Source organism: Alnus glutinosa, chromosome 10 (assembly GCF_958979055.1).
Source record: "Alnus glutinosa chromosome 10, dhAlnGlut1.1, whole genome shotgun sequence".
Lineage (NCBI taxonomy): Eukaryota > Viridiplantae > Streptophyta > Magnoliopsida > Fagales > Betulaceae > Alnus > Alnus glutinosa.
In genome coordinates this window covers 13,455,836-13,482,500 of record NC_084895.1, presented here as the reverse complement: position 1 = coordinate 13,482,500, position 26,665 = coordinate 13,455,836, and the positions used below count along the sequence as shown (strand labels likewise).

The 26,665-nt window shown below is 35.3% G+C and overlaps 2 protein-coding genes across 2 annotated transcripts in view; both read right to left on the bottom strand.

Annotated features, from left to right (window-relative positions):
- The window catches only part of LOC133879580 (GABA transporter 1-like), a 124,083-nt gene that overhangs the window by 46,363 nt on the left and 51,055 nt on the right, over positions 1–26,665 (bottom strand). Inside the window, exon 2 of the mRNA XM_062318202.1 lies at positions 20,464–20,594. Within this exon, the coding sequence (XP_062174186.1) occupies positions 20,464–20,594 (131 nt within the window). The remainder of the gene's footprint in view (positions 1–20,463; positions 20,595–26,665) is intronic.
- The window catches only part of LOC133879767 (GABA transporter 1-like), a 28,115-nt gene continuing 22,224 nt past the window's right edge, over positions 20,775–26,665 (bottom strand). The window contains exons 8-9 of the mRNA XM_062318545.1: positions 22,330–22,443; positions 20,775–20,927 (exon numbers count right to left, since the gene is read on the bottom strand). Of these exons, the coding sequence (XP_062174529.1) occupies positions 20,775–20,927; positions 22,330–22,443 (267 nt within the window). The remainder of the gene's footprint in view (positions 20,928–22,329; positions 22,444–26,665) is intronic.

The following is a 26,665-nucleotide window of genomic DNA, read 5'->3' as shown; positions in this document are numbered from 1 at the left end:
GCCCGAAAACTTACAGCACCGAAAAACTCATCAGATGTTCGAGGATTCAGCAGTGATCTATCACTGCATAAGGAAGAATCCGAAACAATCTACTGGGTTCATCATCTCTGCGATGAAACATAGCAAACCAACCAGGCGATCTCGTTCCTTTTTTTTTTTTCCCTCCACTGACCCATCTCCTCAGCCCCGACCATTGAGCGGGTTCCACCGCATGCAATAGGCGTCGGCCCTCTTTGTGGCCGGCGTCAATCCGTGACAAGAGAGGCCAACGGCCTCTCCTCGTCAGCGGAACTAGCGGCCTTTAAAGGCTACCTAGTTCTTTGGTAAACGGCGACCCAGAGGGGTCGCCGTTGCAACTGGGCAGTGGTCCTTCGTGGCCACTGCATAAGGAGGTAGCGGGTTTAAGGGGCGGCCGGCGTGAAGAAAAGGGGAAAAGAAAATCTGAGGAAGAAGAAGGACGAAGACGGCCTAGGGATTCAAAGTGTTTCCGGGCCAGTCTTTGGGTTAACGTGTTAGGGTTTGTTCTAAATCGAGTAGGGTTTCGAAGTGTGCTGAAGGTATTTAGGGTCACTAAGTGGGCTGACCCGAATGGGCCAGCCTAATAAGGTAATTTTGACCCAACTCAATTCAACTTTAAAAAAAAAATAAAAAATACAGCAACCCATTTCAATAGCTCATCAAGAATTAAAAATAATAAGCTCATATAGGATTTAGAACTTGGGTTCACCAAGTGTAAAGGCCCTTGGCCACCTACTAAACAATTGGGCCATGTATTTTATTATGTCCTCATATTGCAATTTTATTTCTCTTATGATTTGCATTGATCTGTATTAAAATTATTGTTTCATTAATACATCAATTGAGGAATATATTTTAATTGTTGAATTTATATTATTTCAATATATATTGCATGATGCTTAAGCCTAAGAATAATTAACAATACCATATGTTGGCGTGCTTACAGTAATATCCAAGAATGCAATGTCTAGAAAAGTTATGGCTAGAAAAGTCTTAAGATTTAAGTGTGTCATTGAAAAATGTTGTTTACCCCCCTCACTTTCCTAGGAACTCACCTGGTTGCACCTTAAAAAATGTTGTTTACCCAATTTAGGTATTGGTTTGTTATATTCTTGGGGCCATTTGTGGGCATTTATAAAGTTGTTAGATGTTAATGAAGTTGCAATTATTATGATAATTTTGGGAGAGCCACATCATTCTAATTTTATAATAATTACATAAAGGTCGTACACATTTGAACTTCATATAGAAAAATTAATATCATGTTGTAATTAATTTATAAATTTAATTGCTTATCCCCATAAGGATGTTTTTATTTTAATGATTTAATTAGAATAAGATAACAAATTTAGCATTAAAAGTAAAGTTTCTCTTAAGCCCACAAGTACGGAGAATTTTATTTATTAATGTCTAAATTTATTAGTCTTATTAATAAAGGGTAACTTTCATGTGTGATGCAACCTTTGCCCACAGGTAGGTTGAAATTTACTATTTAAATTGGCATTGGGTAATTTAAAATAAAGTTACTTCATGACATTAAAGTATTCCTATTTTATTTTCTTGGTCATTGCAGCTATTCTTATTACTCTACCTTTTGGCAGTTTTATATTCCAATACTTTAAGGTAATATTTTTTCTGACTGAAAAAATATTAATATGCTTTTTCACTTGGGGTATTAAAAATTTGGTGTTCCAAGTGGACAAACAACCTAATCCAGTGGAATTAAGTACGCCATGTGAGATTATTAAGCATGAACGGTGGGAGTGATTTAATCACCTAAGTTAGATGTTCATGAAATCTCATGTCACTAAAGTCATCAGGGATTTATTCCTGAATGTTTTAGGGCCAAATTTTTATAAAGGTTGTTTATGAACATTTAGTAAGTTCAAACAAAACTTGACCAGCACCCTAATAGAAAAAAAAAAAAAAAGCTTTAAACATAAAATTTTTACAGTTTCTAAAGTGTTTCTAATCCCATTATGGAATGAAGGATATTATAGCTTAGCTTAAGTCCCTAAAGGTTGAGATTTTTGAGTCATTATTGGTTTATTTCATCTTTTGAATTCTCTCTTCTAAGTGTAGAATTTGAACTTTTAACACACATAAGGATAAATGGTTAGTAAATGAACTTTTAACCATGTGTGTTCAAAAATATGAGAGAATCCATAAAGTGTTCACATGGTTACTCATGTTAAGGGAAAGATCGATAAATGCAATCATGCCCAACAATTAAAGCATGAGAATAAGGTGCCAACAAAGTATTATGGCAATCAAGATACCTATTTCTCATGCAATAAGGAAAATTAAGGGCATATAAAGAAAGATTGCATGAAGTATGAGAAATGACTTAAAATAAAGATAATCTCATATATTTAGTATGTCGTGAATCTCTTTTAGTGATTCATTCAAATATGTTGTGGATTGATTATGGTTTAACAATCCACATTGTCAACACAAATGCAAAGTCTTCTAAAAATGAAGAACACGTGTTTATAATTGAAGGTTATTGGAATCTATGGGTTAATTTTAAAATTTAGTTATAATTTTGACCTAAAAAATGTTTTATATTCCATAATCTTTTAGAAATTTATTTTCTAGTTTAGTTTGTTAAAAATTTCAATTTTATTTTAAACTTGAAATTTTTCTTATTTTGAGTGGAATATTGGTTGGGGGTTTATTTAAAATCTATTTAAAATTGACCTATGTCCCAACTTTTGAAACAAAATTATTTGTTTATTTCTGCATATTGATGTTGACATAAAGTAGAGTCTTTGTGAATTTAAAAATGCTCTTGTTATGGTTTTGGAGATTGAAATATATCTCCATACAGAAAATAAAAGTCGGTAATTTATTGACTTTGGTACTTGTGTGGACTGCGTATGGAAAAGCATACCAACGAGACCACTAAAGGTGCCAAAAAGAGCCTTTTGAGATTCTTGAGATCATATACATTGAAAGGTGTTAACCTTTTCATACTCATTGCCTAAATAGTCAGAGATATTTCTATCTCTTTTAGTGATGACCATGTAAGGTTTATGTATCGTTATCTTTTAAATAATAAAGCTGAGGTATTGAATGCTTTCAATACCTATAAGGAAGAAGAAGAGTGAAAATAATTTATTGACTTCTAATTTAAACCAAGTGTGTGTTTGTGTGCAAACAAATATTTTAAATGCAAAATTTAAATGAGACAAGATATTTGTTACAAAGTGGAAACTCTATGAAGAGAAAAAACCATTCCGGGGCAGCCAAACCTAGGAAATCCACTATCCAAAAACAAAGCTAGTTACAAGACACTAGTACGCACATAACCCTATGCAGTAATCATAACTTTAACTCTGACGCGTAGCCTAACACGAATGCTTCCCAACCAGATCTTCCACCTGAAGGGGTTTTTGATGGATTCCTTTATCTTAGGGCCGACCCCTAAGATAGACTTCACACGAACACTTGAGCACACACTGGCATCGGCTTGAGAGCTAGCAGATATTCGATTCTCCCTAAACATCTTCTCAAAGCACTATCGAATTCTGTACAAAACACAGACCGAAAGCCCCCTATTTATAGGCTTCAAGAGACCTCAAAAACTGCTGAGATTCGGACTCTGTCTGTCGAGTGTCCTGACTGAAGTTAGCCCCGTCCGGATGGATTTTTGCGATATCCTTCAGAAACAGCGCAATTCTATCCTTATCAGGTTTGCGTCCGGATGGCTTGACCGAGCGTCCGGATGGTCTTTGCTAAAATCCTTTCCATGTTCGAACAAAAATCTAGAGTTATCTGAATTACTGGATATCGTCCAAACGTGTTGCTGAGTAGTCCGGGCGGCTTGCTGAGACTGGACATCGTCCGGATGTGTTGCCTTGTCATCCGGACGGATTGCAGAAACTTCCCAAACAGTGTTGACTTCTGAGAATAGACTCCTTGTTGAATACTGATTGACCGAGCGTCCGGACAGTGTTGCTCTAACGTCCAAACGTCTTTAATGTTTATCTGTAAGACACTACGGGGCGTCCGAACACCTTCAAAAAGGCCCGTCTGGACGGTTGCACAGGAACCGACTAATTTGTCTTGGTTTTTGCAATAGACACTTCATGGGTATCTTCTAGAAGCTTGTAAACAGTAAATGTCTCTATGTATGAAGATTCCAACTGTCCTACAACCATTACATAAAGTGTCCTACAACCATTACATAAAGTGTTTTTGTTTTAACCAGAATGTTGCCAATAAAAATACTAACAAACTCCCTACTTGGCCATTCTGGGACAAAAACACTTGATCGGTTTGGAAATATATTTCCAGTCTAAACACCAAATATAATAAAAAATTACTCCCCCTTTTTGTCACACAATGACAAAGGGTAAACAAAGTATGAAATTAAAACCATAAATGTTTCAGCAGTACACAAAGTGTCAACATAAATTGAAAATTGTGAAGAAAATAAGACAAGAACAACAAAAAATAAACACTCAATCATCATTATCATCATTCAGCTTGGGATGATGATATTTCAGGCACTCCGTTATGTCGATCTGGCTCTGCTCGACAAACTCCCCAATAAGATTTACTTCTTGTTGAAGAGCTGACATGAAAGTCATGAGTTATGCAAAAGCAGTCTCAATGTCAAAAGAGGGAGGCACAGCCTGAGATGATGATGATGCGGCTACTGTGGGAAGATCTGGTGGAGGCTGAGCAACAGCGCCTTGAGCCTCGTGCCGCAACTGGGCATTAGACTTCATGAGAGTCTGTACGCCAAGGGGATTTGGAATCCGTGAGCGGGGCTCCGAGTCTGAAATGTTTGGCATGACCTGAAGGCAGATTTGAGTGATCAAACACCCAAAAGAGAGACTCGTGTTCTTCTCATCTCGAACCTCGAGCATAGTGTGCAAGATGTGCTTGCATAGGCAAAACGGAGTCCGTATCAGCATACAGAAGGGTGGCCTTCTTGAGAGACAACTCACTCCGTTGAGCTTGAGGCCAAAGATCTGGCACCACAGCTTTTGCTAAAAAGCGGTGCATAGGAGCAAAAGCACCGATGTTGATCTGGTAGTGGTCTCGTCCTAAAGAAGTCATGGAGAAAATCAATGCTGGGAGCCTCATCAAGAAACGGAGCTTCAAAGACTGCCAGAACAGGGACCCTGATCACAGAACAGATAAGCTGGGGGTCTATCAGAATAGTCTGGCCTCTGACCATAGTCTGCATGATCAATCCACGATCATCATCCTGAGTGACGATCATATGGCCATAAAATTACCGCCCCCAGTCTGAGAAATGCATCGCAGGCACAATTGTACAGGTACTCCCAATTGTTCTCCAGGAGCATCTGTGCAATAGGAAGTAGAACTGGGTCACGCAAATCTGGTCGGAGAAGATTATGCTCAGATAAGACCTGTCGGGATAGCATACGGTGCACCTGGTCTGCAATTGATTCCTCAATTCTTTTCCAGACTCGGGGAGGAGAGTTGCCTGAAGACATAATTTCTAGACACAAAAAAAAAAAAAAAAAAATCACAGACACAAATCCATAAAAACCTTAATTTCAGTTAGTCCAAAAAAAAAATTAGGCATTATAACGGCTGTAAAATGAACTATCTAAAACTTTACAATATCAACAAAACACAACCCAAACATATAGAGAACCAAATAGACATAATCTCAACCCACTAATAGTATATTTTGAGAAAAAAAATACATATTAAACTCAAAATAGTAAACACCTAACAACAACCTATTTTAAGCAAGAAAACTTAAAATAAGGTAGGACAAGAGTACAAGAATATACCTGGGGTGGAGATAAAATCCAAAGACAACACGTGCACGTGAGAACTATGCATAAAAAGTACTAGAAAAACGCACAAGATGATGAAACAACACAAAAGGAGGCCAAAAAGTGAGCTGCGGCGCGGGGAGAAAACGATTTAACCCTACAGGGTTCATCGTCCTAACGGAACATAAGTAACGTCTGGACTTTGTGCCACGCAAACGGTCGTGAAAACACTAATGTCCGGACAAGAACCATAAACGTCCGGATGAATAAACCGTATCGTCCGGACAACCAGAATATCTGTCTGGACGTTCAGGATAATCGTCCGGACGTTCCCAAACATACCATCCGGACGCTTCACACAAAAAATCTGAAAAAGAGAGGAAAAAGAGCAGAAAAAATTTTCTAAAATAATTTCCAGAGCATGCATGTATATAACACTGATATCTTAGTTCAATTAGCATTTAAAAAAAAATCCAAGATATAATTGAGAGTTATATTTTAATCATCACAATAATTTCCCTGCGGAAGAACATTTTTCAATAGAAAACTTAACTCTGGCAAATGCGTGTGTGTTTGAATGCTTTCTCAATAAGGTATGATGTATGCTGATATGACTTAAAACACCCGAATTTTTAAAAGAAGAGAGAAAATCAATGTGAGATCAGTCAAAAGTCAAACTTTATTATGCTAGGGCCTAGTTACCCTCATCTGATACACTCCTCCTAAGCTGCATCACTTTTCTTTTACTATGTCCTTTAGTGACCGTCTATTTCCATAATGATGTGGTCACTGATTGTTTCTTCAGGGACAAGATCAAGAACAGATTTAGCATAAGCAGTGGATCTTTTTATTTATCCATGTTTATTCAGATTTGAATGCCTTTTATCACTTGGTGCTGCAACCTAGAAAGAATGCTAGAGTTTATGGGTTCTAGGTACTAGCGAGTTGGTCAATTAGACCATCTTGGCAAAAATCTCTCCCATTAAAAAAAAATCCAGAAGCTACAAATCAGAGGAAAGACACAAATACCTTCGGGGAGCCTTAGATAGTGCACATTTTTCATCGCAAGAGAAAATCAACTATCTAGAATGGACGCCATAGGAAAACTTCGTAGATAAAAAGAAAAGAAAAGAAACTCTCAGTTATATAAAGGCAATTGAAAAAATGCATCAGAAACTGAGACATTAGTTAAACATACATACGATATCTGAAAGTTATAAAACAAGAAAAACTTTGCATCCGTTTAACCTTTTTTTTTTTTAATTAAAAAAAAAAAAAACATGCTTTCAAAATAAAGAGAGTAGGGTTGACCAAGCATGTCTGGTAAAAACAAACCTCACCTCAGGGGGAGAGGTTTGAGAGTAACAAGATAGAAAAAAACAGCCGCTCGACGTGCTTTTACTATCATCCCTATTTAATACCTGTACAATTTCCGCAAGACAACCCAAGAGGGAATATAGGGATAGAAAAGATGGTTCCAAAACAGCATGCAAAGTTTTTATAAGATGATAAAATAAAATGAACTATGCCAGTGTACCTGTCATGCTCTAAAATTTAGGAACCAAAATCCTAGGCATGTGTGACCTTACCTACTAGGTAGGTCTGTTCCCCCTCTGGGAGTGAGTGTTCTCATCCTTGTCATGTCCTTCCTTCTGAAGCTGTAAAGTCAGAAATCTGACCAGATCTTGCATGAAAGTACTGGTGGAAGATGTTCCTTCACTGGAGATTTCCCTCGCTGTAGCTTTCTTGGAGACCCAAGTCTTTTTCTCCTGAGTAGGCTTCTGCAGTTGCTGATGCCTTGGAGTATGATTTCTGGGCGGTGATCTATGCTGCCTGGGTGACTTAGGTGGAGAACACTTAGGACTGACATGATTGCTAACTCCACATTGGTGACACATTGGAGTTTTAGGAGCCTGCCACTTTTTCTTCTGCTGAACTTGCCAATGTGGGCACTTAGGTCTGATGTGTCCTAGTTTGCCACAATGATGGTATGTGGGAGGCTTTCTCCTAATGGGAAGCTTGAACAGAGGCTCAGAGTTGACAGGACCTCCTTTTAAAAGAGCTTTTCCCTTATCAACTCTTGAGGGTGGAGAGTTGGGAATAACTGGCTTCACAAAAATGGTCTTGGAGGTAGAAGGAGTATCAGAAGTAGGAACTTACCTGAGTCTGGTCTTGTCAGTTGGGAACTTCTAAATGGAGAGCATGCGAGTGAGCTTCTCGTCTGAGACTCTCTCTAGTTGTAACTGTGTCTCCAGTAGCCTTTGTTCTAAATCATTGATCTTTATGAGCATAGATGTCTTCTTAGTCTTGAGGCTGTTCAGCTCTAGTACCTGATGCTTGTATTTCTCCCTCAACTTTAGGAATTCTACATATTGAAGTTGATAGGCTGACTGCATATCTTCTTCTTCATTATTCTAAGAATAGTAGGACTGAGAATCCTCCTTATCTTCATATGGGGCAACGAAAGCCAAGAATTTTTCTTCCTCAGGAGCTTCTTCTTCTTTCTCAGACTCATCGCTGAGAGTTGCATTAAAGGGTTTCCCCCTTTGTTTCTTCAGATTTGCACATTCAGTCCTGATGTGCCCAAAACCTAAACATTCGAAGCACTAGGGACCCCTCGGATCTTTCTTTTCTGCTTCTTCTGCATCAGTTGTGTTAGGTGCTTTTCTTAATCTGTCGAAGAACTTCTGCTTGAATTTATTATTCTTCATAAAGCACTAGAAGTTCTTGGCTAACATTGCCACTACATCTTCATCAACATCCGAGTCTTCGTCAGATGAGACTACAGATTTCTTCTTGGAAGCCTTAGATGCTTTTAGGGCAATTGTGTTTGCCTTTTCGACCGGAGGTAAGGAGTATTCGTATGTCTGAAAAGATCCTACCAGCCCTTCAATCTTCATCTCCTCCAGATCTTTGCTTTCTTCTATTGTTGTCACCTTAATCCTGAAACGCTCAGGCAAAGATCTTACAATCTTTCGAATGAGTTTTACATCCGAGATTTGCTTCCTAAGACTCACTATCTAGTTTCTTAGGTCGCTAATCTTAGTGTAGAATTCTCTGAATGTCTCATCTTCTAGCATCTTAATTTCTTCAAATTTCGAAATCAACATTTTAAGTTTGGCCGTTTTTACAAGTTTTGTGCCTTTATATGTTGTTTCTAGAATTTGCCATGCATCTTTAGCAATTTCACAATTTGAAATTCTTGCGAATTCAGATGGAGAAAGTGCTTGACATAGTGCATGGAGGGCTTTATCATTGGACGGCCTTGCGCTTGTTTGAACAATAGTAATTTCATCTGTTTCTTCTGGTTTAATCCAACCAGTTTCAACGATTTTTCAAACGTTAATAGATTTTAAAAAGAAACGTATTCAGGCTTTCTAATAGCCATAGTTTGTTCAATCAAAGGACGGAACAGAATTAAGATTTTGATACATAATAATCAAAAACAAAAGTCAAAAGGATACACTCAGGAAATAAATCTAAAAACAAAGTGTACCAGGCTCTGATAACCAAATGAAAATAATTTATTGACTTCTAATTTAAACCAAGTGTGTGTTTATGTGCAAACAAATATCTTAAATGCGGAATTTAAATGAGACAAGATATTTGTTACGAAGTGAAAACTCTATGAGGAGAAAAAATTAGTCCAGGGCAACCAAACCTAGGAAATCCACTATCCAAAAACAAAGCTAGTTACAAGACACTCGTACTCACATAACCCTATGCAGTAGTCATACCTTTAACTCTGACGTGTAGTCCAACACTAACGATTCCCAACTAGATCTTCCACCCGAAGGGGCTTTTGATGGATTACTTTACCTTTGGGCCAACCCCTAAGATGGACTTCTCACGAACACTTGAGCTCACACTGGCACCGGCTTGAGAGCAAGCAGATCTTCGATTCTCCCTAAACACCCTCTCAAAGCACTATGGAATTCACTGTCGAATTCTGTACAAAACACAGACCTAGAGCCCCCTATTTATAGGCTTCAAGAGACCTCAAAAACTGTTGAGATTCGGACTATGTCTATTGAGCGTTCGGACGGAAGTTAGCCTCGTCCGGACGGATTTTTATGATATCCTTCAGAAACAGCGCAATTCTATCCTTATCAGGTTTGTTTCCGGATGGCTTGACCGAGCGTTCGGACGGTCTTTTCTAAAATCCTTTCTGCCTTCGAATGGAAATCTGGAGTTATCTGGATTATTGGATATCGTCTGGACGGCCTGCTGAGATTAGACATCGTCCGGACGTGTTGCCTTGTCATCTGGATGGATTGCAGAAACTTCCCAAACAATGTCGACTTTTGAGAACAGACTCCTTGTTGAATACTGATTGACCGAGCGTCCGAACGGTGTTGCTCTGACGTCCAGACGTCTTCAATGTTTATCTGTAAGACACTATGGGGCATCCGAATGCCTTCAAAGGCCCTTCCAGATGGTTGCATAGGAACCGGCTGATTTGTCTTGGTTTTTGCAATGGACACTTCATGGGTATCTTCTAGAAGCTTGTTAATAGTAAATGTCTATATGTATGAAGATTCCAATTTAAAAACCGACTGTCAAATATCTGAAGATTGGAAAAACCGACTGTCCTGCAACCATTACATAAAGTGTTTTTATTTTAACTAGAATGTAGCCAATAAAAATACTAACAAAGAGAAACAACATGAAGATCATAAGATCTGATATAGGGAAAGAGTATTATGGTAGGTACACACAAAAGGGGAATTGATTAGTAATACTAATCTTCTATTACCCTTATAGAGTAAAGCTTTGAAAACTGTTGTGTATATGTTAAATATGATTTCATCTAAGGTTGTCCTTAAGACAGCTTTTGAAGTATGAAATAGATGGAAGCCAAGTTTAAATTTACACATATGGGGTTGCCTTGCTAGAGCGGATTTACAATCTTCGCCTAAGGAAATTAAATTCAAGGACAACCATAGGATCTTTTATAGGCTATACAACAAACTCTAAGGGATTTTTTTTTATGTTTTATTATCCTTCATATAATTCTAAAGTTGTTGCTTGTAAAATTTCTAGAGGATGTTGAACCTAGTGGGAGTGTTTATCGTCAAAGGTTTTACTTAGAGGAAACATGAGAGTTGACTAAAGCTTCTTCATATGAAGGATGTTTGATTGTACTTATGAAAAATCAAATTGATTACCTTGAGCTACAATCAATTTTAGAATTGTCAACTCATGAAGAATAGGTTCAGTGATGTGTATTTTTTTTTACTTCAATAATAATACCACTCGCAATAGAACGAATCGTTGTAGGATAATGTCTATATTGAGGGTGTCGATCCACAGGGAATGTATTGGTTGCATGCATCAAGCTTTAATAAAATCGGTCATAATTTATCCCTATAGAGAAATGATGTTTTTGTGATTTTCAATTTGTAAACTAATGACAGAAATTAAATGATAGAATGTAAATTAAAGTTAAACTTAATGAAATAAGAAATAGGGGTTTGATTTTACCGCTATCCTTGTACCAATGGCTATCATGTTAACATGGGACGTTCATTCTAGTCATGATATTACCCGTGTGTGGTTGTCAATCACACAACAAAGTGTCAAGAAAATACCATCATTAAAAATAAGCATAACCTATCCTAAGATTAGTATGGATCGCCTACCTAAGCTCGGGTGCAGCACCATCCGTCTATCCAAGGCATGGACTATCAAACTTGTTAACTTAGTTACAAACAAACAATGATTAAGTGTAGCCCATCCTAAGATTAGTACAAATCATCTACCTAAGCTAGGGTGCAGCATCATTTGTCTATCCTAGGCATGAACTATCAAAACCTCTCATTGCATGTTCAAAGAATACCATTGCATAACCATTACACTTATCATTTTTTGGATGACAAATATAATTTGAGTACAATCAAAATGATAAGCTTTCTCATAGACAAGATAAGCATTTCATCATGATTGCATTTAGCATTAAAAACAATTACGAAATTTGTAATTCTCATAGCTATGCAATCATCAATGCGAAAATAAATATCTCAAAGAACAACACGATTAAGCCATTGATACTTGGATAGGGTTTATCAAAACCTATCTATAAACAAAACTAAAAATTAAAAAGGAAAGAAAACTAAAAAAAGAAAGGGGAAGCTCTTCACGGCCTAAAACTAAGCTACCTAAAAACTAAAACTCCTAACTAATCTACATTTTTTTTCCCAGTGTTTTTCTCCTCTTTTTTTTTTTTTTTGTTTCCCCCCGGATGGGGTTTTTATGGAACAAGCTCTCCCCTTTCTTTTTGTCTTTGCTGCCAGCTTGGGGAAAATCGTGTAGCCCATGCTGCTTTGCTGTCCTTGGTGCCTGCTGCCCTGACGTGGACTGCTGTCCTAGGAGCTTGGAGCTGCTGCAGGTGGCGTGGAAGAGGGTTGTCCAACAGGTGCTGTCCCTTTCTGCAGGAGCTGGCGTGGAAGAAGGTTGCCCAGCAGGTGCTGTCCCTGCCTTGAAGATGTGTGCATGCTGTCCTTGGGTAAGCTGCTGGCCAAAAGGTGCATGCTCCTACTGTCCTTGGAGACTGCCGTGTGGAGATGGTGTGCTGCTGTCCAGCAGCTCCAGCTTTTCCATTCCATGTTGCTGTCCTTTGGTGCTGCCCTTCACGTGCATGAGCTGCTGCTTTGGAATTGCCGAGAAGATGCTGCTGCCAGCGAGAATAAGCTGGCCTACTGCTAGCTTTGAAAGAGGGGACACGCAAGGGGAGACAAGAGGGAGAGGTGCCAAGCTGCTATTCAGCAGCTTTGGAGCTGCTGTCCAGCAGCTTTTGCTGGAGAGAATCACTTAGTGATTCGGTGCTACCTGGAAGGCCTTTCCGTATGTTTTCCTTGAGTGCTGCCCATGCTGGCTGGCTTCTTCATTGAAGGTGAGCTGCTGTCCAGCTTGGGGAATGGTGCATGCTGTCCTTGGAGAAACTGTCCTTCACGTGTATGTGCTGCATTGTTTTGGAAGAAGAGCCAGCAGCACTCAAATAAGTGCTAGACAAGTGTGCAATTCAGTGCATGGGTTTTGGAGGTGCAAGCATGCATTTCCTTGTAATTATTTTGGTTCGCGAATAGCCCAAAGAAAATTCTGGATTTCACCTCCACATACACTACTACGTGTAATTATTTTGGTTGCCAAGATTCACATCCGTCATTGGGACTTAATCCCATTTCTTTGCAATTCCTTCATAAACACCATTATTTTCTTCCAATGTCCTCAAAAACACTTAAACACTAAAATTCGCACAAGATATTAGAAAATAACAAAACTAAAGGTTTAACTAATGTAAATTGAAGGGTCCAAATACACAATATTTGTGACACATCATTTAGTTTGAATCTACTTAAACTTTGCAAAATGTAGAGGAAGTAGAATTCGGAAAATCCTATAGAATAAGGAGATCAACAATCTCTAGTGATTATGTTGCGTACCTCAAGAGTCTGATTTTGACGTCAGACCTAAAGATGATCTAAAATTATTTTTACAAGCCATGAGTAGAGATAATTCTACATTGTGATACAACAGCTCATTTTGATCTAGAGCTACATCAAATGGATGTGAAAACAACATTTCTGAATGGAGATCTTAAAGATGAGGTTTACATGACACAACCTAAAGGTTTTATAAATAACAGTCAGAATGCTTGCAAATTAAAGAATTCTATTTATGGGCTGTGACAGATCTCTAATCGGTGATATACTTTTTACGAGGTTATTGCTTCATTGTTTTTTGAAAACCTTGTTAATTAGTATATATACCTTAAGGTCAATGGGAGTACAGTAATCTTTCTAATCCTATATGTAGATATTATTTTGCAAATAGTAATTTAGGTTTGCTACATAAAGTTTCTTTTACAAAACTTTGAAATGAAGAATTTGGGTGAAACCTCTTCTGTCTTTTGACATAGAGATTCACAGAGACATAAAGATTATTAACATTGTCTCGGAAGGCCTATATTGAAGAAGTTTTGGAAAAATTTAGAATGAATGTTTTTGCACTTTCAAAAACAACTAAGAGGGGCAAATTTAATACATATTAAATATCCAAAATGTATTGGAACAAAGGGCAGATGGAATGTCTTTTGTAAGCATCTGCATTATGCAACCTAATGCAAACATAGACTTGCACTAGACTTAACCATTGGACTGACAGTAAGATTAGTGGGTTAATAAAGTGCTGCAAATAAAGTCTTGCAATATACACAAGAAACCAAGAAAAAAAAACTTAACCTAAAGATACACTTACCATTTGGTGGTGGTTGGTTATTCAGATTTTGTATTTTGTTGATTGTGTAGATAGTAGAAAGTCTACTTTATAGTATATATTTTTTTATTGAGGGATATATCATAAAGATGTAGAAAGTATACTATAATTGCTACGTCTACCAAGAAAGTTAAAATTCTTGCATGCTATGAATTTACTACACAAACAAGATGGATGAGACATTTTGTTAAAGGTCTCAAGATTGTCGATTTACAAATAGACCATAAAGATATTCTGCGATAATTCTACTGTAATATTCTTTTATCAGTAGAAGCAGAAGTTTATATATCGATATCAAGTATCTCAGTACGAGAGAACATTAAAGAGACATAAAATGTCTCATATAAGTACTGAATTAATGCTTGTGGATCCCATGACAAAAAGTTTATCGGTAAAGAAAGTATAAAGCCATGAGGAGTATATGAAATTCATTAATTCATTTTTGCTTAGTTTCTCTCTATTTGGTATATAGACATCAAGTTATTGTTAATAAAGTTTTGTGCACATTTGTTACATTATCCATGAGGATAAAATTAAAGTTGGACCGGAATAACTTATGGGAAGTTTATTCATAGAGTTTGATTGCTCATATAATACTTATTTAGGGAATATGTTATATGTAATACATGGGAGGGATGACTTATTATATAAGGTTTTACCGCCATGATTCATGTGTGGTATTCCTTGAGTGAGTGAGAGCATTTCATGAATGGTTGGAATAAATAAAATAATGGTCATATTGAAGAACCGAACATCATAAGAAATTATGTGTCATGAGGGCCAAGTGGGAGAATGTAAGAAATTACATATGTGTCCCTATGCCACATTTAATAGTTGTAACGGTTATGGCTTTTAATTACTGTAATGGTAATTATAATAAACGTATTCAATATGATTTAAACGTTTTTTTATATTCCACATTATGGTTCATGAAAATAATGATTTTTATATTAATTATTTTGATTTATTTTCCTTGATGGGAGGAAAATAATCAGCTACTAATAAATGACGAGGGTCCCTGGCCTGCCTATATAAGGAGCCTTATGCACCCATCTTTTGGCACACTCATAGGCACAGACCAGAAGATCCATCAGATAACATTCTTTTGTTCTTCAGATGTTCGTAGAAATGTTTGAGCAAAAATGGCAAGAGGTAAACTTAAATCCTGTCATTTTATTTCTACTACGTATGTTAGATTGAGCATGATTAAGTTTATATGTTCTAACAGTGGTTGCCTCCAAACCACCCCCACCTTATCACTTCACTACCCACTTCACACGTTCACTTTAACCTTCACAAACCTTCTTCTTCAGACAAATACTTCACACACGTATCCTTTAGACAACATGCTGGTTATAACATCTTCTGCTCACACAGTGATTGAACACAAAGAATAAGAAAAAATCGTGCATGAACTAACCAAATCATAACGCTTTCAAATAAATTAAAAGAAAATACTTCAAGAATCTTCATGAATGTTGCACATCTTGATCTGATTGAGAGAATCGTTACTGGGTTTATTCGAGGAAGAATGCGAGGGCAGTGGCGCATCTGGAACAGATTTCTCTGCCTTGGCCGAAGAGGGTGCCGGTGAAACTTGCAGCGGTACTGTTTGTTGACGGATTTGTGCTGGGGTGGAAGGAGAAGAACGGAGAAGGAGATGGTTTTGGTTTAAGGGAGACCATTTTCCGAGAGAACCTTTTCTTCTATTTTAGGGAACGTTGTTCCTTGTCCTTTTGCTTGAGATGCAAAATAAAAGAAACGGTGCGTTTGAGTCTTAACGAAGTGCAACTCCAGCAAGGCAGCAAATAAATGAAACGACACGTTTCAATCAAAAAATTTGGTTTGTAAACTCTTCCATTGTTCCATTAAACGCTATGTTTTATGAACTGTATTGTTCGTCTTCAACTTTCATTTCTTCTGAAGATTTTGAATAGATCTAACCAACCTTTCCAACCTAATTTACCAAAACGCGAAAAATCATTGGCTAAGAGTCATAAATCTTAGTCCCTCTAAAAAATAATTTTCCCCTTAATGAGAGGTTGAGGGGGCGCAAGAAGGATATTAAAAAAACTTTACAAGAAGTAAAGAAATTTTTGAGGCGGTGAGGGGGGGCACTTGCCCCCTCTTGACCCCCTGGCTCTGCCCCTAATGAAACTGTATTATAATGAATAATATTTATGGAGTGGTTGAGTGGTGAAAAAGAAAACCTAAACTAAAAAAGAAAGACAATAGACCTATGAGGAAATAGAATAAAGACGTCATATAGAGAGAATATTCCAAAATACTCTTAACATTTTGAAGTCATATATATTGTATAATGATGCTACTTCTTGATAGATGAGAGATTATGTCATTTTTGTTTACTTTTAGCTAATCCTATAATAAAAAAATACCAAAAAAAAGTACCCTATTTTGCTAGCCACTTAATTAAATATTTGACTAGTTGCTACAATGCTAAACAAATCTCCGTTTAAACAGTGTAACTCAATAATGCATAAGTTACCCCTCTTACTTGTAAGGTTCAATCCTGTCCTTTGATTTTGGATAGCAACCCGTTAGTAGCTTCCCTGATTGATCCACTTTCTAAATCTTGGAAGTTGGATTTGATTTAGAGAGTGTTTAAAGATGAAGAAGCACTAGTTATTGCCAACATCCCTCTTAGTCCCAGGTTACCATAGGACCGCTTAATTTGGCGTGGCACTTCAAATGGCGTTTTTACTGTGACAAGTGCCTACCATTTGGGAAAGGGAATACATGAATGTTTGGCAGCTCAAAGCTCTAGACCAAAGCCAGATCAGGTCGTTTGGAAGACTTTATGGACTTTGACAGTACCAAATGTGGTGAAGATTTTCGCATGGAGGGCTTGTCATGGGGTGCTACCTACTAGGGAGAACTTGCGGAGAAGAAAGGTATTGGGGGATGCCAATTGTCCCTGCTGTTTGTGCTAAACAGAAACTCCCATTCATGCAATTTGGTCTTGTCCTGCTGCCCAAGACGTGTGGGGGTGTCACTTATCTCCTTTCCAAAAATGTAGTTGGGTAGTCCACTCTTTTTAGGAACTCTTTGAACGTAGTATCTATAATTTTGATAAGGAAAAGGTGGAATTGTTGGTCTCTGTTGCCCGTGCTATTTGGCTCAGGAGGAACAAAATGTTATTTGAAGGGCATTTTGCACACCCAGATGAGGTTTTTAATGGTGCCCTTAAGTCCCTTGCTGAGTACAAAGAATGCCTACAGATGGATGTTACACAGCTCCCCAGTGGTTCTAACTTGAACCAAAATTTCCATCATGATGTCTGGTGTCCCTCTCCTTTGGGTTTGGTCAAAATAAATTGCGATGCAGTTGTTAACAAATAGGAAGGATATATTGGGGTGGGTATCATTGCTAGGGATTGTATGGGCCAATTTTTGGGTGCTTGGAGTTTTTGCGAAAAAATTAGAGCTGATGCTAAAGTTGCTGAGACAATCGCAGCATTGGGAGCGGTAACTTTTAGCTTGGAGGCTGGTTTTTTTTTGTCATTTGTGAAGGGGATGCAGAACAGGTTGTAGCAGATATTAATTCTGATCCCCCTTTTCTGTCTAGTACTGGCCATTTCATTGAAAGCATTCATTTGGAGATGTTGGGGCTTCGCTCTTGTCGTTTTGTCGAATATGGCAGCCCATACTTTAGCTAAAGAGGCTATTTGCAATAAGAATGATGTGTGTTGGCTGGAGGACGTTCCTAGTAGTATCTCCAGCATTGTTATTACTTATTAGGGAAGCTTGTTTTTCCCTAGATCCTTAGTTTTTTTGGGGTCAATTTCTGTGTCTGTTTTTTGATCAATGCAGTTCCAGAATTATTATGTTCAAAAAAAAAAAAAAAAATGCATAAGTTGAATTTAAAAAAAAAAAGATTAAAAAAGGAAAAAAATTCAATCTGATTCACTCTATCCTTTGAGAATAGTAAAAATAGATGAAGAAAGAATTTTTAAATAGAAGAGTTGAAGTGTTGAGCCGGATGTCGACACTTTGAAAAAAGTGAGTAGACAAAATAAATAAATAAAAAGACGTTCCTTACATAATTTTAAACAAATATTTGTTGAGCCAAATGTGAATGCTTGTACTGAACGGATTTCTCTTCCTGTTATTTTCCAAGCACATTCCACTGTTGAAATATTGTATATGTTCCTGGTTCTTGTACTAGAGATCTGCTACATATGATATATTTTTATATGTTGGCAAACATACGATATGTTTTGGCATCAAGAACGGTTTGTCGAACCGATGCAACTGCACCCACCGAGGATAACACCGAGGCTACTACAGCTATCAATGTGTTGGCCCAAAAAACAATGCCACGCTTTGAGGGCTTGAAGGTCACATTGTAGAAAACCATTGGGAAAATAAGATCTAGAGGAATGAATCCAAATGCCCCCAAAATTGCCATTATATCTCCAAAGAAAGGTAGCATTGCCACAAAAAGTGTACCCACGATCACTGATATCGATCAGGAAAACAACCTAGGCACAACGTTACGAATGGAAAACTGATCCACGTTGGGGTCTGCAAATAACTTTTCGAACACTTCATTTGTTGGTTGCAAGTATACCTGCAGTATAATAAGTATGACTGTTAATTTTTTATATTACTTGTGAATTTGATACGAAATTAGTGAATTAGGATTGAGAAGTTTGATCTGTTTAATTAAATGGATTGGGTTAGATCGAGTTGACCTATATAGTTTTATATTCATGCTTCGACACATTGAACCCGACATGCAATATTTAGAACTGATAATTTTTTACACTACTTGCAAATTAAACCCGAAACAAGCTTAACACGAAATTAATAAGTTAGGAAATGAGGATATTACCCTTTTAATAAAATAGGTGGAGTTAAGGTTGACCTATATAGTCTTGTAGTATTTATGATTCGACACGATTCGAACACGACATGCAACATTTATAGAGCAATTTTTGGCACTACCCATAAACTTGACATGAACTTAACACGAAATTAGTAGGTTAGAGATGGGGGCCGGGTATGACCCGTTAAATAAAATGTGTTGAGTTAGAGTTGACCTATATAATCTTATATCCATGGTTTCATACGATTCGAACACAACACGTGACATTCAAGGTTGACAATTTTTTATACTATCTGCGAACTCGACATGAACTTAGTAGATTAATTAGGGATGAAAAATATGACTTGTTTAATTAAATAGATTGATTATGTTTATGACTTGACAAGACTAGAATCCAATTAATATACAAACACAAATTGCCACCGCAAAGTGAATAAGGATCTCCATGATGCCTCGTCATAGAGGACATATAATTAATCTTTAGGAATTGTTAGGCTATATAGTGATGAGTTGGACTTACCACTGTGACAGCCGATATTTGGATGACAGTGAAAACATTGGTCATCAAGAGAAACCAAGTTGGCAGCAAAGGCTTTTGATTACCCATAAAATTTGCAAGAACTGTCCCCATAGCTTCATTGCCAAATGCCCAGTACCCGGAAATTGCAACGCTGAAAAAAGTTGTGAATATAACAGCATAGCAAACGCATAAACCTTTGAACATCTTTCCTTTGACTGGAGGAGCTATAGTTGCCTGCAAATAAAACAAATTTGTTTCAAATATTTTTGTCCTTTTTGCGACAAAAGGAGTACATTCTAATTTTCAGGTAGTTTTGAGAGAATATTGCTTTAATCGAAAGTTTGAGGGGTTATATGATAGTTCAATGGTGCGTGTACTTTCTCCAAATTCTATGGGAAAAATACATTTAACCCTTATGAAGTATACATGTTTTATGGATCTTGTCTCCAATGTTTAAAAAGTAGTAATAGACCCCCCAAAGTTTCTAACTTTTGCAATGTTGCCCATCCGCTAACCATGTTCTTCTTCTTCTTTATCGAAAAAATGACTCACGTGCATCTCACGTAGGTTTTTATTAGATTAAAATTTCAAAATGCCCCTATTTTCCCTAAATTTTGGAGGTGGCCGGCCACCTTCATTTGGCCACTTATGTGTAGCCGAATCAATCCCATTTTTTTCTTCGGAAAAATGAGAGCATTTTCAACTTTTCATCTAATAAAAATTCCCGTGCATCAGGAAAGCGAAAATGGTTAATGGACGAACAATATTGCAAAAGTCAGAAACTTTCAAAATCTATTGTCACTTTTTAAACATTGAAGGTAAAATCGTAGAAGAGTGTATACTTGGGGTGTTAAAGGTATTTTCCGTAGAAATTTTAACTAAAATTTAGAGAGTTAAAGTTTGTTGATTATATGTGAAACGTAACCCAACAAAAATAAAAAAGGAGAGAGAGAAATAAAGATAAGATAGAAATTCCCAATTGTTTTTTCAAGAAATTGTCTTAGCTAGCAACAAATGAGAGTAGTGGCTCAACTATACCTGTATTTCAGGAATAATTCCACAGGCATATGTGGTAACAATGATTGAAGCAGCATTAACAGCACCAAAAACACGATTCACTTCGGAGCCATTTACAGAATAGTCCCTGTTGGGAGCGTTCTTGGAAAGTCCTGTCAAGTGTATGTATATATATATATCATCCAAAAGAAATGTTTTATACATATACATTGTGGTTTGAAGTCTTTTTTTTATTATTCAAATATGGGAAAATGGTTACAGGGATCAAACTACCAACAAACGTACAGATGTGTATTACCAATGTATATTGAACCGGCGGTGACGCAGGCGCTTTACGCAAGAGCGAGGAAAAGAGAGACAAGATTGATATGCCTGAGGGAGTGGAAGGATGGAATTTGGGCCAAGAATAGCATTAGGACTCCGAAGATGGTTGTAAACAGGTAAAGCTTCATTGTCCCATTTGGATTTGACAGTAAGTAGATGAACTGCCAAAAAAAAACTCTAAAAGTTAGTTCAACATTCACATCCCGTTAGGTAAATTAGTTAAATAATACTTTTTCAAAGTACTAATATTCGGTTCAGTATTTTAGCTATCTAATTTCACTATTTGGATTCATTAAAAATATTACTATTATTATTTTTTTTTATATATTTTTACTATTTTCAAACAAAAGAGATAATCAAATTGATTATTATTATTATTATTATTTTTCCCTTAAAAGAGATAACCATAAAGTGTATTTTTTTCATTATATAGTTGAAAATGTTATGGTTATGTACATTGATTTGTTTCCTATAGTTGTGTAATACATTTAATCTAGATCATATATGTAGGTGTCACACTCACGTCCCAGGGCGATGTTTCGATGAGTGACTATATTGATGAAGATTTGTTGGACTTGATTCGTTTGTGATATTAAGTAACTTATTATGCTCGGACTTGAGTTTTAATTATGGAGTTTGTATTTTGTTTGGAGTTGAGTGACTACGTTAAGTTTGAACTTGAATTGTTATTGGTATGTGTTTTGGACTTGATGCAATTGTTTGGACTTCCTGTTGAGTTTTGCACTTGGTTATATAGTTCGGCATTTGATTATAAGTTTTAAATTTGAATTGAGATTTAGGTTTGTGTTGTTGATTAAGAGTTTTGTACTTAATTATGTTTTTCGGACTTGATATGAGTTTTGCCCTTGATTAATTATGAGTTTTGGAATTAATTACGTCGTCTTGAACTTTATTACGTTGTTTTGGACTAGTTTTGGAATTGAGTTTTGATTTGGAGATTATGAGTTTTGAACTTTAGTTGTTATTGTTAAGAGTTTAGATAGTTTAATTTGTATGGACTTGAAATTGTATATTAGGTTTTCATATTATATGTTTGAATTTGCTCCATCAATTACTGCAGGAAAAAAAAAAAAAAAAAAAAAAAAAAGGCACTCATTTCATATATATATATATATATTTTGGGGGGGGGGGGGGGGGGGGGGGGGTGGGGAGGGTTAGTCTCGTTTAGCCTCTAAAACGACACTAAGCTGTTAGTGTCATTTGAGCTTAAGCGCCTTTAAGTAGGACCGTTTATATAGTGAACAACGATAATCTAGAGTCTTGATCCTATGTTTAACGTCGTTTAGAAAACAAAATTATTCAAATGGCACTACATGATAGTCTTCTTCTTCTTCTTCTTCTTTTTTTTTTTTTTTTTTTTTTTTTTTTTTTAAATTTTTTATTTTTTTTTTTTTAATTTTAATTTTAATTTTTAATTTTTTGGCATATTTTGCTATAAAACTAATGCATCATTACACTTTTCTTTAAGGAATTAAGCTGTTTAATTAGGCGTATTATTTGAGATGGCTGAAAGGGCTTAATGGACAAAGAGACACAACTGACCTTAAGGCTCTGCCCTCCAAGAAGAACACCAGCAATAACAGCGACATAGCATATCCCAAATTGAAGTGGCCCAACAACATACTTCCCCCATCGTGGTCTTGCCAATGCATTTACCTTCCACAACTTAGAATCCGTAGCAAAAAGCCAAAAATTGCAAATATTATTGGCATCAAATAAAAAATAAAATAACAAATTATAAATAAAATAAAATAAATAAAGAGTGGGAATGCTTACCAAAGGACAATAGTTTCATAATTTTTTATGAAGCCACCAAGGAAATAAAACCTTTTCCATATCAAATATCCCTTGAAATCAAAAGTGTCCAATTTTTAGGGTGTGTTTGATTCTGCAATTTTGCAAGCAAAAAACATGGGTATGAACAAAATTGCATTTGGGATTGCAGTTAAAAAAGAATAGCACTTCAAAAACCTTAAAAAAAATTCATATTTCTAAACCGCAAGCAAAGGAGTTGATTTTCGAAAACATGCAATTTTTTAGGCTGAATTTTAATTTTAAATGGTTTCATTAGCTACATTTTTATATCACTATTTTTTCAATACTAATGCATCCACCAATCATTAGAATATTCTTTTTTATTTTTTAATTTTTTTTTTAATTTATTTTTTAACAAGGATTGGTTGCATTGGGATTGTTGACACATTGGATAGTGAGATCAAATTAAAAATATAGTTTCTAACATTACTCTTTTTTCAAATCACATATTTTGAAATTGCTAATTAAACTAACACTGAATTATTCTATTAATATCTTGAACATTAAAATTTGTAGGGATTTTATAATAAAGAAGGAAATGGCTAGATTGGAGTCTAGAGTATGCATAGATTGCCCACCTAAAATATCTCCGCCCATGTCCCGAAACCGAAGTTGGCGGCGACCGAGTTGTGCATGGTGCTCCAAAACCAGAGATAGAAGATTATATGAATAGAAGGTCAGCAAACCTGCAAGGATGAGGGAAAGAACTCCCCCAACCCAACCTTGCAACGCCAACGCAAAGGGAAGACTCAGAACGTTTGAAGGCAAAGTTAAACTTTGAAGTCGATCAGAACCGTTTCTACACTTTCTTTTGTATTTAGCATATATTGACATTCCATTTTTAAGTCAAATTATTGCATGTGAAAATCATCAGACAAGTGATGTGGGTTCGTTCAAAACGCTGGTCAGAACCGTTTATACAATTTCTTCTGTATTTAGCATATATTGGCATTAATTTCATTTTCAATGCAATTAGTACATGTGAAAATACCATCAGGCAAATGATGTGGATTCGTTCAATTTGTTGACAGGCAAGTAAATTTTCCAGATATTTGTTGGGTTGGGTGGACAAAATATTCGTCTTTCTTGGGGCCGTAATCCTTCAAACAAACAGGTATGTTTTACATAGCAATTTCCATATTTTTAGTATACTCGATCTTATTTCAATTTTAAGATGATGAATGAAACAATGAATCGGCAATATTTGATCTGTAACTTTCATGAACATATAGTGGCTTTTTGTTTGTGCCGAAGTTCCGAACGATAGCAAAAAATGTGGTACCCATACACTCATATGTGGTGATTTTTGTTTGCTTTTGTTTGCAATGCATTGGATTATGTATCCAACAGGCAATGCCCGCAATATAATTATATCTCCAAAATCCTCTGATTTTATTTTTTTAAAAAAATAGAGGAAAATATACAAGAAAACGACTTTTTCTATTGTATTAGTATTTTTTAATGTTCAATTTGTCTTTATTAACTGTGGTTATGTTCCTCTATTTCTTCTTTTTGTTGTTATTTTCAGTTCTAATTTATATATCATTTTAAATTTCAGTTCTAATTTATACTTATGCAAAGATGGCAAAAAGATAAAATTTCTATTTCAAAAGACTTCTTCCTATACCTATCAAATTCTTTGTAATAGGGAAGAGTATATACCAAAAATAATTATTTTTATTATATATTATATTAGTATTTTCCTTTTTTCCTTTTTTCTTTTTCCTGTGATTTTCTTCTTCCTTTCCCTTAATTTTTCTTTCTAATTTATATATTATTTTTCATTTTGTAAATTTTACATTGAATTCAGTAAAATTATATATAAAATACAATTCTTTTCTATTATATTAGTATGTTTCATTTTTCGATTTTTTGTCTTTATTTTTCGTCGAAATATATAATGCTCTTACTTTCTTCTTCTCTCATATATATAAGTGGTTTGCTTTTGCGTATATCAAAAATTGGGTTACCCATGCACTCCATATTTTTGATTTGCTTTCTTCGAACCGATAAAATATACAGCAAATAGTTATTTTCCATTATTGAGTAATTTTCTCTCTTTTTATTTTTTATTTTTTTATTTTATGGTCATGTTAGTTTGTTATCGTTTTTGGTTTTTTTTTTTTTTTTTAAAAAAAAAAATTATATATTATTATTTTTTGTTCTAAAAGTAGTTTATATATTCATATTTTTATTTTATTTTAACATTATATTGATCATTTAAAAAAAAAAAATCTCTAATTGACAGAACTGATTACCATTCCCATTCCGTTTTCATTTTATTTTTACTTAATTTATGTTCTAATTCATATAGAAAAAATACAGTTCTTTTTTATTACAGGATTATTTTCCAGTTTCTTTTTAATGTCCTTTTTCATATCAGGTCCTTATTTTCTGTTCTAATTTATTTATTATTTATATTTTCTATTGTTAAAGTTGTTTTTTTTTTTTTTAAATAAATAAATAAACATATATATGCAAAGGATGGTCGGGAAAACAAAAAATGTCTATTACACACAACTTATTCCTATAACTATGAGGCTATGAATTGCAAAATATATAGAAAATAATAAAAAAAAAAAAACAATTATTTTTATACTATATGAGTATTTTTCTTTGTTCGATAGTTATGAAAATTTTATTAAAAAATACTATAAAAAAAAAAACTAAATGAGTATTTTTCTTTTTCCGTTGTCATCTGTTCTTAATTTTTTGTCATTATTTTATGTTCTAATTTATTTATTATTGTTTATTATTGTGCTTAAAGTATTTTTGTTTAGTTTTTGTTCATTTTGACGGGACTTCTTCCTATACCTTCAATTTCATTAAAACCGGGAAAAGTACACAAAAAATACAATTCTTAAGTTTTCATTTTTTTTTTCTTATTATTTTTTCTTCTTAAAAGTACCATGTATACAATAATAAGAAAACAATATTTATAATATTGGCAATATATATAATATTTGGCTACATGTTTGGTGATTTATAAATTGTTAATTATTCATTATTTGATTACGGTGAGTGTGCGATTTCCTTTAGTTTAATATATTAATTGTTAACGATATTTTCTTTTGGGTTCATTTAATCTATATTTTGAATTGTAGCATGGTAGGCAAATATCATAAGAAAGATGAACGAGATCCCAACGGACGTTTACTCAGCTTGGTACGTTGGGCGTGTCACGAGAGATATGAAGTCCTCCAGTTGCGCCCTTTTATGGTGAGGACTCCTAGCATCAATCGTGGGAGAGGACGTTGTATTCAGGTACATCGAGAGGAGATATTAGACAAGAGAATCACTCTTGTAGGGACCTCTAACCCAAAAAGGGCAACATCACTAAGTCATTACCAACACTTGCATCAAACACCTGAAGTTATTAATTTTCAGCACATGATTGATCTGGAATGTCAGGAGGAGACAAATGGACCACCGCCCGAGTCCTCCGACAATGAGGACAATCGTGTTTAACAGATTTCAGTTTCTCTATTATAAGTTCTTAAATTTCATATTTATAGGCTTAATAAATTTTATGTAGCATTTTAATATAGGTTATCCTGTTTGTAAATGTGAGAGTACTATTTTGTTAATTGTTTTTTTGTAAATTCCTATAATATGTAAAAGGTTTCTTGAATTAACGTTTATAAAAATTTCATACATGTGACTTATTCCTAGATTTTATTTTGTTTCTTGAATTAAATGTAGCATTCTAATAGAAATATAGAATAACTCAATTTTTTTTAAACTACTTTTTACATTATTTATTAATATTTAAACATAAATACAAGACGCAGTTTTAATTGGTAAAAACCCGCGCATGACGCAGGTTATATGCTGGTTTTAATAATTTGAGATTATCATCGCAAAACCCTTTAACAATTTGGGAGTAACTTAAGTTTCACCTAAATTGTTATGTAGTCAGATAATAACAAGAAACAGAGGGAAACATTGTCATCAATCATTTCTCCACTGTTACAACACGAAATCATCAACAATGGCGAAAGTTTTCCTACCATGGGGGAAAATCGCTTAAGCATCTGGAAACGTAGGCATATAAGGGCTGTTG